Source organism: Ambystoma mexicanum, chromosome 1p (assembly GCF_040938575.1).
Source record: "Ambystoma mexicanum isolate Mex_15411 chromosome 1p, UKY_AmexF1_1, whole genome shotgun sequence".
Lineage (NCBI taxonomy): Eukaryota > Metazoa > Chordata > Amphibia > Caudata > Ambystomatidae > Ambystoma > Ambystoma mexicanum.
Genome location: NC_090921.1, coordinates 1,382,096,338 through 1,382,114,997, shown reverse-complemented (window position 1 = coordinate 1,382,114,997; position 18,660 = coordinate 1,382,096,338). Strand labels below are relative to the sequence as shown.

The following is an 18,660-nucleotide window of genomic DNA, read 5'->3' as shown; positions in this document are numbered from 1 at the left end:
CTAGCTGCAGTTGGACCGCGAGTGTATCTGGTCAATGGAAGTCCGGCTTGTTTTTGTTGTCTTCCCATAGAGGCGACGCCTTCTTGGTGCTCGCTTGTAGTCCTTTTGTTTATATGGGTATGCCCGGCGATACCCCTGGTAGTACGTCTGAATAGGAGGTTCCCCTCTGGTATACCTTTCTGCCTCTATTTGTTGCTGTGGAAAGACCAGAGGAGCAAAAGTGAGTCTCACTGTTAGCACGGTGAGCGATCTCGCCGTATCTGTGTCAGTTTTTATCGCCTTCAGGGCGTCGTCAGTTTTGGCTCAAAGAGTTGGTTTCCCTCGAAAAGCATGTCTAGAACATCTACTCTGAAATCTGCATTTTAGCCATCCCTGTCTGATTTGTTTAAAACCTGTTTCCGCTATGTCGACTGCGATGTTGATCGCATTATTGAAGAGTCTTCCCCTTCTTGTAGGATATCAAGGGCCCGCTTTCTTTTATCCTCTGACAAGTAATCCAATAGCGGCACCATCCGGTTCCACATCTCGCAGTCGTATCTTGAGATTATTGCTACTGAAATAGACGCTTTTACTTTGTGGCTCCTGTGGCCAAAACTTTCTTGCCAAATGCGTCCTGTTTCCTGCTGTCATTGTCAGGTGGTACTATGCATTTTTGACCTTGCACGTTTGATTTTCTGCATGCTGCTGCCAATACCACCGAGTTGGGTGTTAGCTGGGATTTATGGCATTTCAGCGATACCTCTGGTGCCTTACATTTTTTCTCCAAACTGCCTTCTAAAGCTGGTTCCGAGAAAGGTTTTCTCATGAGTAACAGCCCCTCTTCCGAAACATGGTCTACAATGGGACTTGACATTACCGCCTTTCTGCGCTTGTGCTTTAAATCAAAAAGGAAAATCCTTTTTCTGCTCAGACGGTATTAGGCCAAATTCCTCACAAGCCTTTTGGATCGTAATGTAAAATGATGTTATGTCGTGATGCGACGGTTCTTCAGAGTCTTGGTTTAGACCCAGGTCTGTCTCCTCCCAGTTATCTGGCTGCAATGATTTTGAGGAAGAGGTCTCAGCGTCCCGATTACCTCCCTCATCGTCAGTGGTAGAGGATTGGAGATCTCCCTCTTCGTGACTGTATGGGGAATATTGTAGTCTTGTGAAAGCCACTTGTCTTCCAATAGGGAAGCAGGTTCATTTAAGTCGTGTGTTCCTCATAGGCTTGATCAGTGGCTCTCTTTGCGGAGAGGATACATGCCTCGTGTTTCATTCACCTGGTTTTTTTGTAGCCTGTCAGACCTGCGGGGTTCCCCGAAGGCCCTTGCGCCTCATCTTGCTTGTGGGCGGGATTGGTTCAGTGGTAGCCTAGTATTCAGTTGATGTAGGGACTTCAAAGTAGAGAATACCTGTAACGATAACAGGGACAGTGGGTTGAGTAAAGTTTGTTGGCTGTGGAGGGGCAGACGGGGTCGCCAACATCTGCTCCGGTAACCTCTGTACCCTTGGCTCCACAGGTGTTTCCCGTGGCAAATATTGGTCTCCCTCAGATGACTTGGCTGAGTAACCGTGTTCCAATTCTGAATCAATATGGTGCTCCAGTATCTGGTCTGGAAGAATTGACGAGACCGGAGACAGGACTTGAACTTTGGAAGCTATAGGGTGATCAGTGTCTCCCTCAGGTGACTGAGGTGAAGATGGTTCGTGACTTTCTGCTACGATGGCCTGGTCTTCCACAACATAAGGCAAGTGCAGGGTTCTGACAGACAGTTTAATAACTATTGTGCCTTGTTGTCCAGGTGCAGGGCCCTCTATTGCTTCTAGTTCCTTTCTATCTGGTATAGTTTTGTCTCCAGACTTGTGTTTGTGCTTGAATTTTTCACATTTTCCTTCAGTTTTCCTGATTTTTGATATTTGCTGCAAGCCCGGAGACAAGGGCGCTCTAATTTCCTTCTTTCGGGTCCCCCCCTGTTGACAGCGCAGACAGGAAAGATGTTGGTGACTTTCCATGTGCCGTCAATGGGATCTAGTCATAGCATTGAATGCCAAAGCACAAATGCCTTACCATCTGAAAACCAGCGTTGAGAAAAAAAAAAGCATCTAATGCAGTTTTTTTATTTAGGGTAAAGGGTTTATTTTAATTGTATTGGGTTTTTAAAGGTTAGAAAAGGGGGTTTTGGGTGACCCCATTAAAAAAGAAAAATGCATTTGATGCTTTTTTTTAGATGGTAAGGCATTCGATGCTTTGGCATTCGATGCTATGACTATAAACCCTGTCAATGCTGCCGTCGACGTTGTGGAACTAGCCCACACCGCCTACAACTGGGTCTTTGCGGGCACAGGTGTGGTCGACCAGTGTTTGGACGATATTGTTGTCAACCAAGATTGTCTACTTACCCATCAACTGTGGTTTGATGGTCGTCGATGACGGGGCCGACGACAGTTTGATCGTTGTCGATTGTGCCACGAACAATCGACGGCCCGTCGATGGTGGTTTTCGGGCGACGGCGGAAATTGTTGTGGTCGTTGACATAGTTTTCATCCCTGGTGGGTCCCTCGTCGACGAGGGCATTGACGAACAGGCAGATTTTTCTGTTTTTCCTTCTTTTTTCCTCTTGAAGGTAGCAGAAGACGGCTACCAGTCATTTGGTCTAAAACCAAATGGTCGAATGACCATTTGATCGATGTAAAATGGTCGAAAAAAAAAAGGTCGAATTTTTGTTTTATTATTTTTTTTATTTTATGGGGGGTTCCCCCCCGAACCCCCCTTTTTCTTTATTAAAAACTATTTTTTAAGCAACCAAACTAAAATATATATATATAAATAAATAAATTCGACCTTTTTTTTTCGACTATTTTGATTCTATCAAATGGTCATTCGACCATTTATTTTCAACCAAATGACCGGACACCGCAGAAGACAACATTCTCTCCTCTGACCTGACCCCTTTAGAGATTTTTGGCATGTCAGATGCGTCCTCCACCACACTTCTAGAGAATTCAGCCTCTGAAGGGGGGTATCCTTTAGGATATTTGTGCTAAAGGTGGCACACATTTCACAATCCTCCTTAATGTGATTGGGGTAGAGACAGTGCATGCATTCAGAATGCTCGTCTCCCTCATACACATTCTTAATTTCACACGACTGGCATGCCTTGAAAAGAGCTTTCAGTTTTCTTCCAGATTATGAAAGTAAGAAACACTTATCTGTATAGATGTTTTTATAAAGTTGTGAAGAAGTATTTCAAAGTTTTGAAGAAATACGTTGGGTCTCTGTCCTTTTTTCTCTAGGAGAGAAACCCTCGAGGACTCCTCAGCACGATGTGCAGTTAGAATCTGAAGATGGCCTCCTGGGTGGGGCTTGTCACTCGATGTCCCATTGGCTGAGGCAGAATGCACCCAAAAGGAAATGGACGGGCTACTAAAGTGATCTTAAAAGTTCTATTATAAGCTATAATAAAATGTTGCTGAGGATTCCCAGTCTGTCGGCAGTGACTTTACAAAGCATTGTGAATCCATGAAAGATCCAATGCTGGAGAAACACTGTTCCCACCTCCCATCCAGAACACCCACACTCCACAGAATCTCTGGAGATTATTGACTCCTTTATGCTTGAGCTAAAGGTTTTCCTGCCTTGTCACTCTGCACACCAACATATTTTCCTGTATATAATACTGATGTCTTAGCTTGCAAGTTACACAAACTAATGTTAACGACATTTGAACAGGTAAAATAATACTATTCAAACAGTGAACTTGCAAAACTCCATTCGTGTATGGGATCAAAGCAAGCTTATTTAGAACATGTGGTCGTTGTAACAAGGTTCTCAATAAGTCACATGGCAATGTAAATGTTTTCAACTTTTATTGTAGAACACCATACAAAAAAGGCAATTGGGGCTTCAAGTCTAGGGGTGGTCTCTGTAGGCATTCCCTCAAACTTGAAGGGGCTCCCACCTCCCTAAGCCAGACTTCCTAAGCCAGACTTCCTACTCCACAAGTCTTGCAAGATGATTTGTTCATTGTAAACAGGGTAGCCCTTATGCCTTCACAGGGGTCTTTAGACCCATCCCGTTTTCTTTCTCCATTTCTGCCCAGCCTACAATGTGGTCTCTGAAGCCATTTGCACATTCGTACTCCCCTGGATCAAATAAGTCGCTGTTCTGCAAGAAACTCAAGGTGGCAACAGTAAAGCCAGACGTGATCACAATTCAAGGGTGTTTATTGAACTTTTTAATGGGTGAGATAAACGCCTAAATTAAACCTAAATCTAAGATGGGAGCGAGCTAAGACCATCAAATAATAATAAGACCGTCCTAGTGTCGTCTTGTCAAATAAAAAAAAAAGAACAAGTTACTTTCTTAACTGGTAACGTTCTTTTGATGGGATGGTCCGACGACGTATTTCATATCTATGACAGGTAATCACCACAGCTGTGCTGCTTCGGAACATTTCCGCCGTCTGCGCCCTATGTCGATGTGCTGTCCTGGAGGGCCTCCGTCGAGCCGACGTCACCGGATGTTATAAGTAGGACGCACGACGCCCGTAGCCTCAGTTGTAGTTTTTTCCCCAGAACGTGTGGCACCAATCTTCTGCCAGTATGACCACAGAAAGCCTTGCGGAAACAGAAGCTGCAATCGCATAAGAAATTCTGTAGCGGGGCAGGCAAGGAGGGAGCGATATGGAATACGTCGTCGGACCATCCCATCGAAAGAAAGTTACCAGGTAAGAGAGTAACTTGTTCTTCGAGGGGATTGGGTCCTCTGACGTATTCCATATCTATGACAGACTCCCAAAGCAGTACAAACGTATGGAGGAGGGAAAAGAATTTAGAATATAGAAATTTAGAATGCCCAATCAAATTGCAGAATAGAGGACCGCCTTGCCAAAGGCCAGATCCTGCCCATGGATAGAATCTAGGGAGTAGCGTCTTACAAAATGTATGGACCGAAGCCCATGTGGCTGCTTCACAGATATTACGAATAGGAACACCCCTCTGCAGGGCAGTAGAGGCAGCCATACCCCTAGTAGAATGGGCCCGTAAGCCTACTGGAGGGTTCTTACCCGCCAAGCGGTAACATTCAGAAATTGCCAAGATAATCAATCTAGACATAGTTTGCTTAGTAACAGCTTGTCCCAAACGCCTTCCAGCGTATCCTATAAAGAGCTGATCGTCCACTCTGACCCGGGACATGCGTGAGATGTAGAAACTTAAAGCTCTCCTAGGATCCAAACTATGGAGCCTCTCCTCTTCTTTACAGGATGCAGAGGAGGATAAAATGCCAGAAGAATGGCTTAAATGAAATTCCGACACCACTTTCGGAAGAAAGGAAGGACGAACCCTAAGGACAACCCTGTCCTTATGAAACACCGTGAAGGGTGGCTTAACAGAAAGTGCCTGCAACTCACTCACTCTGCGAGCGGAAGTGACCGCAACTAAAAATACAGTTTTAAGGGGCAACAGTCTCAAACGACAAGAATGTAAAGGCTCAAATGGAGCACCCATTAGGAATTTAAGAACAAGGTTCCAATCCCAACCGTGCACCTGGAAAGGTGATGGTGGAAACACATTAGTGAGCCCTTTCAGAAACTGATAAATTAAAAGGAATTTTGAAATACCAACACTCCTCAGACGAGTGCTTCAATATGACAGCGCTGCCAGGTAACCTTTAATGGTACCCACTTGCAGGCCCTTGTGGGCTAAAGAAAGCAAAAATGACAGAACCACAGGAATGTCACATGAAAAAGGATCCAGATTCTTAACCCTGCACCAGTTGCAGAACTTTCTCCAACGGCAACGGTACAGGGACTTAGTTGCAGGCTGTCTGGCCGAAAACAACACCTCCATCACGTCTTCAGGGAGGTCCCAATCCCTATACCTCAACCTTTCAGAAGCCAAGCGTGAAGGTTGAGGGATCTGAATTCTGGATGGGGAACCTGATCTCCCCCTCCCGTGAGAGCAGATCGTCTCGGTAGGGAAGACTGTGCGGAGGGCAGATGGACAAGTCGAGAAGGTCCGGGTACCTTGTTCTCTGAGCCTATGTCGGAGCAATGAGGATCATCCGGGAATCGAACCACCGTAACCTCTGCAGCACTTGCGGGATGACGGGGACTGGAGGAAATACGTACAGCAGTGGGAAGGGTCATCTTGGAGGAAATTCCCGCAAGCAGAACCTTTCGCACTTACGGTTGACACTGGAGGCGAAGAGGTCCACTTGTGGGGTCCCCCAAAGGGCGAAGATCTCCAGGTGAATCTCCTGAGCCAGCTCCCACTAGTGAGAGATCGCGCTCTGCCTGCTCAGAGCATCCGCCGTCTCGTTTTCGTCTCCGGCCAGATGAACTGCTGAGATCGAAATTTCCGGCTGGATGGCCCAGAACTAGAGCTACATCACCTCCCTGCACAGAGGAAGTGACTCTGCCCCCCACTTTTTGTTGAGGTAGTGCATGGCCACTGTGTTGTCCGTCAGAATCTGACCATTCTTTCCTCGCACAGTCGGCAGAAAAGCCTTCAGGGCAAGCCTGTTGGCCTGACGGAGATCAATGACCACTGTCTGTCAACTCGTTGGCATGAGCTCCCCATCCTGTGAAAGATGCGTCCGTCAAGATCGTCACCTCCAGCCAGGGTAGCCAAAATGGAGCCCCCTTCATCAGATTGCCTTTGATGTCCCACCACAGAAGGTCCTGGGCGACCGAGGGCGGCACCTGATCGGGGTCCGACATCCAGCCAGAGGACTGTGACCACTGCATCTTGAGAGCCCACTGCAGAGATCTCATCCGCAGTCGAGCCTCTGGCACCAAAAGAATGCAGGATGCCATGAGGCCGAGCAACCTCAGGAACTCGAATGCCGGGAGACTCTGGGCATGTTAAAACTTGTGCACCATCTGCAGAATGTGATCAGCCCTCAAGTGGGGAGGGAAACACTGCCCCAGGGACGTGTCGAGCACTGCTCCGATGTACTGGAGCCGCTGTGTTGGCGTCAAATGGGACTTCTTTAAGTTAAGGGAGAAGCCCATCCTGTGAAGGGAGTGGCAGGTGACTGACAGATGATCTAGGACTTGCTCCGGAGAGCGCGCCCTGATCAACCAATCGTCCAGGTAGGGGTAGACGTAAATCCCCCCCCTTTCCTGAGATAAGCTGCCACCATCCCCATGAGCTTGGTGAAAACCCACGGGGCAGAGGTCAATCCGAACGACAGGACCCGAAACAAAGTGCGAGTCGCCAACCGCGAACTTCAGGTACTTGTTATGCTTGGGATGAATCGGTACATCAAAGTAAGCGTCCTGAGGTCGAGAGACACCAACCAGTCCTGAAGTTGAAGGGCCTGGAGGACTTGAGAGAGAGTAACCATCTTGAACTTGTCCTTCCTGAGGAGCTTGTTCAAACCACGCAAGTCCATGATGGGTCTCTCAATCCCCCGTCTTTCTTCGAAATAAAAAAATAAGGGGAATACCATCCCTTGTTCCTCTCCGCTACAGGCACCAGTTCTATGGCGCCTTTCTCCAGCAGGGATTTGATTTCCTGCGCAAGGAGCGGATCCGGACTCTTCAAAGAGATTCCCTGGTGGATTGTCGTGAGGTCTCTGCCTGAAAGGAAGACAGTAGCCGGGGCTATGATCTCCAGAACCCACACATCTGAAGTAATGGCACGCCATTCTACAAGATGCTGCGCCAGCCTTCCCCCAACCGGCGAACCATGGGACATGGCCTCATGACTGTCCTGAAGTGGCTGCGGCAGTGCCTAAGGGCAAAGAGGCAACTGCTCGAGCGGCCTTGGCACCTCAAGTACCCTGTTTTCCACCTCTGGTACTCCTACGTTGGCCTCTATGACTTGCAGCTCCCCTCGATTTACCAAAGGTCGAGTATCGAATGGAACCTCCCCTTCATTGCTGTCCCCTAGGACGAAAAGACGAACTGCAGCACTCAACGACTTTGCTGCAGCCTTCGAGGTCTGCAAGCTCTCAAGGCTCTCGTCAGCCTTGCTGCCAAAGAGATGGTCACCATCAAAGGGCATGTTGAGAAGTCAGGCATGTTGAGAAGTCGGGCATGTACATCCGGAGCAAACCCCGACTTCCGCAACCACGCAAATCTGCGCATTACGGTGCTTGCCGCCACGGATCAGCTGACGCAGTCTGCCACGTCCAGACCCGACTGAAGGGATTCATACATGGCCTCCTTGCCATCCTGTACAAGGGCAAGAAAGCCATCCCGTTCCTCCCCGTCGGGAATATGTTCAGCCGCCAAGGAAACAATTCCACAGAGTATGAGTGAAACGTGCTAAGGCACATATGGAGTTGACTGCTTTCAAAGCCATACCCCTTGAAGAAAACACTTTCTTCACCCAACCGTCAAAACGCTTGTTGTCCCCATCAGGAGGGATGGTAGGGTACGACGCCTGTTTAGCCGGGCCGTGGCCGCCTGCACCACCAAACTCTCCAGAGTAGGGTGCACGGACAAGTAGCCGGGGTCGCCACTGGCTCGGTGGTGTTTTTTCGGCAACGACTTTCCTACTGCCGGGAGACTCTCCGGAGCAGTCCAAGCCGCCACCACACTTCTTTGCAAGGCAATATGGAATGGCAGAACCGGGTCAATTGGTGGACCAATGTCCAGGATATCTGTCAGGTCATCCTGCAGAAAATCCACTGGGGGTGCAGACCACCCCAAGTACTCCGACACCCTTGATATAAGCCGCAGGTACGAAGACTCGGCGTGCGTACCAGACTCAGGCACCGGGGAGGTGTCCAGACCACTGGCGTCGTGCAACGACTGACGCAGGTCTTCAAACTGGCTATGACCAGACAATATTTCATCAGGTACCTCATCAGGAACCAAACCTTCCTCAAACCCTTCTTTCACCTCAGAAATATAATCCAGAGGCTGGAATGGGGGCACAGAAAAAGGGACAAAAACATTTTTTGGACTTGGCCAGAGCCTTTTTCGGGGGTTCCAATGTGCCACGGGGCACCTCCGACAAAGCATCCTCGAAAGGTGTCGATGGAATTGGCATCGACGACGAGCGTGGTGCCGACAGCTTCAACACAGTCCTCGAGAGCGGTGCCCCGAGTGGACCTCTCGACGGACATGGCGCCGATGGCGTCGACGTCTTCGAAGAAGACCTCACAGGCTCCGACGGTCTCGAGGGCGTCGAGGACCGGGACCTGGAGCGGGCATGGCTAGAGCGATCCACCTTGTCCGATCAAGACCTCGAAGGTTCTCTATGATCGCGTCGACCACCCAAAGGCGTGAGAAGGGTGGCTCTAGCATGGTCACGTCTGGCTTCTCTCGAAGGCGTGGACAGATGGAGCACTGTGATTCAAAAATCACCAACATTTTCTTGCAAAATGCCTCCCATTCCCCAGAAGTAGAGTGCTTGTTGGGACAAGCAACCCGCCGACGGGCGGAGTCCTCGGACGAGGACCGGTGACGGCGCTTCCGCGAGTGCCTCGAAGAGGCAGAGGAATGGCGGGACCGCGGAGGGTCGCCCCTCGAATCGTCGGTGGAAAGTCCAGTGGACCTCAGCTTACGGGGTTTGGAAACCCTACCTACCGAAAGCTGCTTCTTCTTACACTCCCGCAAGGTCTTCAACATGAGCGACTGACATTCGTCACAATCGTCCGTAGCGTGGTCCTTCCCGAGGCACCAGAGGCAGGCGTCGTGTGGGTCCGTCAGCGACATCTTGGAACCGCAGTCCCGACACGTCTTGAAACATGGCCACAGGACGGAAGAAGAGGAAAACATGATACAATCTTCACAAACCAAGTTCGAAGAACCGATAGAAAAATAACTCAGAAGAACGGAGGCGCACCGAGATCTCCGAAGCAAACATGTTCGTGGAAAAAACGGAACTGAGGCTACGGGCGTCATGCGTCCTACTTATAACATCCGGTGACGTCGGCTCGACAAAGGCCCTCGAGGACAGCGTAACAACGTCATCGACGCAGGACACCAAAAACTTTCCGAAGCAGCACAGCTGTGGTGATTACCTGTCATACATATGGAATAGGTCGGAAGACCCAATCCCCTCGAAAGGACTTATTCTAAAATAAACCTATTATCAATCCTTACTACTAAATTACAAAAAGAGTGTGGGATAATGTTCACCAGAAAAGAAATAAGTCAGGATGGTAAGGCTGGGTTTTCCTTCCCCACGTTTGAAGCACGGGACAAGGCAGTACTCTCAAGCACAGCACACTCCTTGGCTTTGTCAGCACAAGGTTCACAGTTCAGTTCAACGATATCAAAAACCTTCTGAGATTAAATCTCCTTCTTGCAAAAATCTCTTGCCTCAGAAGGCCTGTGGTGTTTCACAAAAGAAACAAAAGTACTTTGGGCAATTGCTCTACGCCCCTGGGATCTCCCTCTGCCGGGCTCGGATCCTCCTTACAAAAACGTGCCTCCCTCCGTCGGGTTCCTACGGCCTTTCCTCGACACAGTTCATGTACAGCACAGTTTATCAGAAAGCAGGCTTTCCTTCTCTAACTTTCTTTCGGCATCCCTCTGTCGGGTTCACACTTGCCAATTATCACAGTTCACAATCTTAGTGAAAAGCGGGGTTCCCTTACCCGTGCTTTCCTCTGGCAAGAGGCCGGAAAGTTTCAATTGTATAAGGGATTTGACGTGACCCTTATAGGACCAGTCAGATGCCTCACACCACCCTTTTCTAGGGCCTTCTGGTTGCTGTAGTTTTCAAACAAAACAGGTCCTGGCAACCTTGGGTATAACACAGTTCGGTTTGATTTCAGCTTCCTCCGACTCACCGGCTGTGCTGAACCAGTTGGTTTCTTTGTTCTCTGAAGTCAAGGATAGTAACACAATAGCCAGCTTGCCTCTCTGCCTGCGTTATCAAAGCGAGAGGTCACTATGTACCATTGACCTCTGTTGCTCTGCACGGCAGCTGTAACTCCCCGTCTCATGATTTCCCTTCTGGAGGCTTTGCGGGTCTGATTTGAAAAGGGCAGGGGCAATTCCCCCTTAGTCGTCCTTCCAGGTCTCACTGCTTTTCTTTTCCCTTTGTACTGCCGGTTTGGTGCAGCTGTCTCCTCGTGCATTCGACCTTGCTCGAAGTGTGTTTTTGTGCTCCGCCATTTATCCGTGTCGGGAAGGTAAGGGGCCGCCAGCTGTGTGTGATTGTCAATTGCCTAACTCTGCCTGAGACGTGTATTGGGACATGTCAGGTAAATGGCTGTGGTGTCCGTCCGTTGTCTGTTACCGTGTAAGAAAGTGTTTGTGCTGGAAAAGGGGGGGGGGGGGGGGTGAGCTAGAGCTTCGAAATATCCTACAGCGCAGGACGGGGAAAAGGTGTTACAGGGAAGGGGATACTGCGTCCCAACCCTCTGTGTCCCACTTCTACTCCCAGAAGACACCTCACCCAGGTGTGATCCTCCCCCACCCCCAGGAACTGGATCCAATAGCAATGACCATGTCCTGGCCACCTGGATGACAGATATCTGGGGATTAGCGGGTGAGACACCTTCAGGTTTCTCACAGTTCATAGGGCTTTTTGGATTCCTGTCTGGTCTCCCCCTACATCTGTGCAACTCTCCACTGGCTCCAGCTCCACCAATGCTGCTCCACTGTTCAACTGTAGCAAGTCTGGGGGCCCTGTAAACTGTGTAGGGTCTCATTCATTTCCTGGATGTAGGAGGACAGCCTACCTTCAGAATTTCTCTACTTCTGATCCGGGTTTTGCCCATTGGACCCATGTGCATTGTGATACCTGTAGTCCTTGTTGGTTTGTGAGGTTTTGCTCTCTGGGGTCTACTTTTAATTCCAGCACTATGAGGTGGAAGGTACATGCTAGTAGTTGTAGTCTAAGCCTTGGGTTGGCACACAGACACTGGCACTCTGAATGGCTTGGCTCTGGGGAGCCACTTGAAAGGTTGGACACCTGGTCAGGACAGACACAGCTAGGGACAGGGCACCAATGTACATACATGACACTATGTACACTGGGGCCCAGGGCTGGAGCCCCCTGTCAACTTCCTCAGACCATTTCTGGGGAGGGTCTGCAATTGGGATTGCCCCGATAGGCTGCCTTCCCCAGGTGAGAGGAATTATTGGGTACCCCCGACAGGGTCATGCCAATGTCCCTGTCACAGTTTCTCCAAGGCACTCTGTCAACATTTTCGCTTCTAGTCAATATATGTGAAGGTTAGTTTACGGGGTAATTGACTTTCACATTACATATTTCCTGAAAGAGCAGTACAAATTAGCATGTGAAGGCATGCCCCTAAATGCTCACACCGGAGAGAACACAACCCGCTAGGGTAGAAAGGCCCAAGTCGATCTTGTAGGGATATACACACACATGAGAGCAACAGCAAAACACTCTGCTGCTAAGAACGTTCTGCCAGAGAAAGGTACAAGCAGAAACATTTAAAAAAGGTACACAGCATCATAATGACAACAACATACAGTAAAAACCGGTGCAGATGATTGGAAGGACCCTATACATGTTCCACCTTTACCCATAAGGGATGCCAGTCTATCAGTCCCAGCCCAGTCCGTTAGTCTTCCATCACCTGGGTGCTGCAGGGCTCATCTTCTCACATCGAAGGCCAGAAAGCAAATTAATTATACTCCTACTATACAACTTGTTTTTATCACTCATACTGTGTGCTTGGCAGGCCTTAAGCCGGACAGAAAGGAGGTTCTGGGCACTCTAAACTTCACAGACACATTTCAGTCACTCTCCTCCGCGCCATCCGGCTCCAAGGTCTCCACCCTCGTTTTGAGCTACAATGTATCCCCTCCCTGCACCTCGCAATACAAATCACACTATTTTTGCTCAACGATGTGCCCTGTCCATCCTCTTTGAACATTTCAGGACTTGTAACTTTGGGGTCGGTGGTCAAAGGGCACCTGGTGCCATGGAATTCAGGGATCTTAAAGTTTAAGTTATATGGGCTATAACTCGTGGTCGCCCGAGGATGGGGCGAGTAATGCTTTGGCCAGTGTGAGATAACATGCACACCGGAGGCCGGTCTCTGATCGCGGCCTTGTAGGGCACATTCCTATCAAACATCTTTGCAACACTGTTAGAACAATGCATAGGCTTTGTGGCGATTTGGGGTGTGGGCTCTCCTCATGAGAGCTCGGGCATGGCTGGGGATTTCTCTGGTCTCACGAATTTGGGCCTAGTGAATACAATGCAGCATTTACCATGCAGGCCTTCCCTTCTACCTATGGCTACCAATATCGACGCAAAATAGCAATGCTGCTTGCGCCTTATACTGTACCATGTAATTAGACTATATTCGGTTATACCGAAGTGGGATCCTGTTAAACTGGGAGGTGTCCCTCTCACCGTCTCCCCTATCCCCTGGCCCCTAAGTGCGTAAAATGCATCTCTCCTCACTCTAAAACATCTGGGGAGGGGGGGGGGGCGGCTGGACAGGGCTGCCCGCTTCCCAACACATGCTCTGTAATTCATGATTCTTGTGAACGCATTAAGTCAACTGATTGTTACTCAGTGAGCCTTAGGCAATCACTGTATCCACACTGTATCCACCACAAAAATGAGTCATGCTGACAAAAAGATCATTGCCAGGTATGGTTATAAACATGAGATGATAACTGGGAAAAGGTGAGCAGCATGCTAATTTGCAGCAAGGTTATGCATTAGGAAATCAATTTCAGGTGAGGTTTATTTTTGTTTCTTATATATAGATTTTGATGTTGCGAATGATTTCAAATCAGTGCCCCAAAAAATGGTTGGGGGGGTTGAAGGCACTCTTACTTTGGAAATCATATTCTCATGAATGGCAGTGCAAAACTTAGATACACATACATTATCAACATTTGACCTTTAATCTTGTGTGACAATGTCCCCTGCCGTGTACTTAAGCAGTATGTGGGAGTGACTCGGGATGGGCCTCACCACCTGCTACATGATGTGGTGCCTGAGGGCTGTATAAGGAACCTGACCCTCCCAACCAATCAACACTGGGCACTGATGCGGCTGGTACTGCTCCTTTAAGAAATCAGACCCAGAGAACTCAAATTAAAATATGCATACCGGGTAAGACGGGACCCGTGCTCAATAATAACAGCATCTCAACAGGGAACACTCAACCACAGACATGCTCGCTGCTACTACTGAGAAAAAGCAGTGGAGCAGAAAAGTACTGCTGGCTCAGCTTGTGGTGTATAGCATGTGTGTACTGGTGCAACTCCGACAGAGCCAAAACAGCTGATCAAAGGTTTTAAAGCTTGGTGTCGGGGTGAAAGCTGATAATTAGACACATCTGGGTATATGAAGCCCTAAGCCCATCTGATGCCAGAATAAGGGAAATTATCAAGCCTAGCGGCAAGTCCTTACCAAATTCTGAGCCAGGAGGAGGGAAGGAAGAGCTGTAAAAATTCACATTGGGGAAAATAGGGTGGTGAGACTTGGAGGTGCAGGAGGAGTTTGAAATATATGCAGAGTTGATGGTACTGGTTGGAAGATGGGAACAGCCATAAGGAGTGAAGGTGGCAAAGAGGCTGGAGGAGATGGGGAACGGGAAGGGAAAAAGTTGAAAACCACCAGAAGAGAGGAATGCAGAGAAGCTGGATGGTGGAAGGGGAGGTAGCTGGAGGATAGTCAAAGAATGAAAGGCATGGTCTAGTAAAAATGTTTATTTAAAAAATAGATAGGCAACATAAAAAATAAAATACTAGCATTCTCTTTTTTAAAACTTCCTATGTAAAATTTTGAGCTATTCAAGCTCAAAATTCGCAAAAGCAAGCACATGGGCGCATCCATTTTGTGAAATAGATGCCCTCCTGTGCTGGCTTTTGCTTTTGCGGCACTAATGAAGGAAAAGCCAGCCAGCTGTAGTAAACAAAAGCTCCGCTGGGTGGCTTGCTCTTCATTAGTGCTGTACGCGGAGGACTGGGACCGGAGACCAGAGCAGGAAAGCTGCAGCTGAATCTCGGTAAGTGCCATTTATTTATTTTTAAAAATAAGCACTAGCTGCGTTTTTTTTCTAAGTTTTCCGAGCTGGAGGAGCCCGGAAAACTTAGAAATAAAACCGCAGCTTTAAAAACGTTGTATTTATGTTTGCGGTCGCTTTTGAAGCGACCGCAAACATAAATACAACGTTATTGTGTTGGAAAACCGCTGCGTTTTCCAACACAACCGCGTTGTGTTTCTTCCTGAATCTGCTTTCCCATTTGGGGCTCTGGGGCTTTTCGGGGTTTAATATTGTACTGTTGGGTTTTCGCAAGTCTCAACGCTATTAATGCTTCACACCGTTACGTCTAACTGCCTCCTTGTTTAAATAAATGTTTGGAGGATGACCACAATTTTTTTGCTGGATTTTTCCTGTAGGCTGCAATAGCAGATCCATTAACCTTTATGAACGGAAAACGATATAATATGACAAGAGTGGAGGCTCGGATATTGCTAAAATGCAAGGTTCTCCATCACAATTAACTCATTGGGACTGATTCAGAATGCGTTTTCCAATGGGAAAATCTAATTTCCTAAACCGACCTTAACACTAATGAAGTGTGGTATATTCATCAAATAAGAGGATGAAACTCCCAAGAGAATCCTAAAAAGATCACCACCACCACGTAGGACCATGGCCCATTCCTCAACGTAATGAAGGCCCACCTGCATCTCCATTTTCTCATGATCCTGTCTTCATCTGTACAATGTACAATGTACGTTGTTGAGTTGAACTTGGGGAAGATCAGGGGAATTGGGCTTGCTGCTGCTGCTACGTTCATTGCAGTAAGTTATACAAGAAAGGTATGGGGAAGGCTGATCTAAATGCTTCAATAACTTAGAACCAAACTTGGATGTCTGTAAACTCTACTCCTACTCCCATTAGCCCCCTTCCTTAAATCTGGTTCAGCCAACTTCCATTGTGTTGTTTTTCCTGTCACATGTTTCTTTTATGTTCATCATACAAAGTAGAACGATTACAGGTAACAATGCATGTATTCAGTTCCATCATCTTATTACATTTTGTTAGCATTATTAGGATACATTGTGCACATTTTCTTTTATTTAGAAAAATATCTTTAGTTTAGGGGCTTGTTCTGCTATAAAGCAAGGGCGTTATGGCTGATCTTCATGTTCAATCTTTTTTTGCATAACTTTCGAATAAAACTGCCCAAACCCTTCAAAATTAATAAACAGCCATTTCAGCTCAAACACTTCCCAAAAATGCAGTCTTGAAAATTTTAGTGTCAAATGACATGAAATAAAAAAATAGCCAGAGGCAAAAAGAAGAAATTTTTTGTAAATAATTGCACTCCACAGCTTATCGTGCTGACAAATTAAATGATGATATCCTCTTAGAACAGCTGACAACACAACAGGAGCCCCTTTAACATGCACATTAGGAGACACTGTTGAATGCAGAGGAATTGAATCATCTCTTCCAGAACTACTCAGACATCTTGATTCAACCACACAAATACAGTCTCTCAATTTTAGTTCTAAATATTTTATAAATTGCAAACATAAGCAGTGTCATTATGTTGCCTATATCAGTGTATTTAATACATCTTTGTCTTACCTTGTTTATCCAAGTCTCAAACTGAATTTCTTTACTTGATAGTGTTGTGAGAAATAAATCTGTGAAGGAAAACACAATTTAAAATAAACCAACATCATCTCAAATAAGCTCTCCAACTCAAAGTCATTAATCGTGTAACCAAAACACACTGAAATCAAAAGTATTGGATTATGATGATAGCTCTTTTGCTGCCTACTGACCAGAATAAATCCATTGGGTGCATTGGAAAAAGATTTAATCCATCTACTTCCACACTACGGAGGAATAAAACCACAACACATAAAAGGGTCACTGTGTTGCAACAGATCCAATGAACCAAAAAGAACAAATAATGACTTACCTCTCAGTAATGTTCTTTCCGATGGACGTTTCTCCCATGGATTCCTCGTCTAGGATAGACTCTGAAGGCATCACAAAACAGACACATACAACAGGTTCAAGTTTGGTTCACAAAATTGTATTAACTCAAAATGCAAGATGGAGTAAGGCCTAACTTGCTCTATGCTAAGGTGGGATTTCCCTACCTAAAGAAAACCAAGGATAGTCTGTCAGCAAGTCCAAAGCAAATGTTTGTGTCCAAAACCTATACTTGCCCGCACAACTAACTGTATATAATGTGTAAGGATGTCAGCATCAAAATAAGTAGTGTTCAAAATAAAGTTAAAAGCTTCTTCCAGCTCTTGGCTTGTAATCAGCTTCCCCTTACCCAAGTTCAAAATAGTTCAATAGTTACTGCTGCGAGGAGCTGCAGTAAGTTACATACATCTTGCCACCTAGTCTTGCCGACAATTGTCTTACATTTATACTACGAAGCCGAAGATTATGTACGGAGTGGGCCTGCGCAGCGATGTTACAAAGAAAGGCAACCGGGCTAGGAGTCCAACGCATACTTGTAAAACCCAGGGAGACGCTCCAAAAACTAAAGGGGAATAATGACCATGAACTTAATGGCTGCGGGCCGACAAATACACAACAACCAAGGATCTCAGGATTGAGTAGGGCATCTACACAATTGACAAGTTAATAGTGCACTGGTCTCATCTTTCAATATCGAATTACAACCTATGCAGCTGGAAGCAATGGAGTGTCTAAGACATACAAACCACATGCCAGTATGCCTGGTGAAACCAACACTTTTGTCCTGCTCCACTCATTCCCTTGATAATAATGGCTCTTTGTTGAATCTATGCAGGACTTTGCAAAGCAATTCCCTTGGGCCAGGTATACCCGTGTGTTGGGATACCCTGACTGGTTACTTATCAAATAGTCCTAATCTTGAGGCACTGGCCGCAGAATTGGAAGTTGATGCTGACAAAAACTTCGACCACGAGAATGCAGCACTGATGTGCGACCCGGAACATGTCCAGAGGGTTGAGCTGCTTACCACTTAGTTAAAGGTTATGCTGGCTAAATTTGAAGCATTGTTTGCCCTTTGTTCTGTCATGGCAATGAACCAACGTGAATTGAAATAGACGATGGCCAAAGTTTCGGATGTTATTGGGGCCTACCACCTTGCACCAAACCCACATCCTCCTAGGACAGCTATGGTTATTGACTGCGAGGACCCCGCCTTCCCTTTGACTGGGGCCCCGGAAAGACCTACTGGTATGTGGGGTGAGGCTGGGTTGTTGGGTCACTCGGGACACAGTATCCTTGTCTCAACTGACGAGTCTGAGGTCTCCTGGAGGACCCAGGATTCTGTAACTATTGCAGCTGAGAATGAGGAAGACGCACTAGAGGCGTTTTGTGCCGAGATATCCATGATGGAAAAATCCCTTCCCTCAGTACCCAATCTTAATACTAATAGGAGGGAGCGGATGGGGACGCCTCAATAAGTGCAATATATTGATCACCTGCAAATTCGCTCGGTGGACAGAATAGGCCCCACAAGGCCCCGAAGGGCTGATGCTATCCAAGCACTTAATAAATCTAAAACAATAATGAAAGTACAAGCTGCCGGAATCTGGTGCAATCATCTTGCAGGGACGCCTGGACAGGTGGGCCCTTCCCAAGGCCAGATCCACTTCGACTAACGCCATGGAAGGTACTGGGCCTCGAAAGACAAACAATTGGTAACAACAGTACTGGGGCACCAATGACGGGGTGCTTAAATATCAAGCTCCCCATTCTCACAAAACCACAAGGTCATGACCAGCATGAAGTCAA

The 18,660-nt window shown here is 47.2% G+C and overlaps 1 protein-coding gene across 1 annotated transcript in view; it reads right to left on the bottom strand.

Moving 5' to 3' along the window:
* Nucleotides 1-18,660, bottom strand: part of ITFG1 (integrin alpha FG-GAP repeat containing 1) — a 1,448,837-nt gene that overhangs the window by 1,170,798 nt on the left and 259,379 nt on the right. Inside the window, exon 7 of the mRNA XM_069607059.1 lies at nt 16,495-16,553. Coding sequence (XP_069463160.1) covers nt 16,495-16,553 — 59 coding nt within the window. The remainder of the gene's footprint in view (nt 1-16,494; nt 16,554-18,660) is intronic.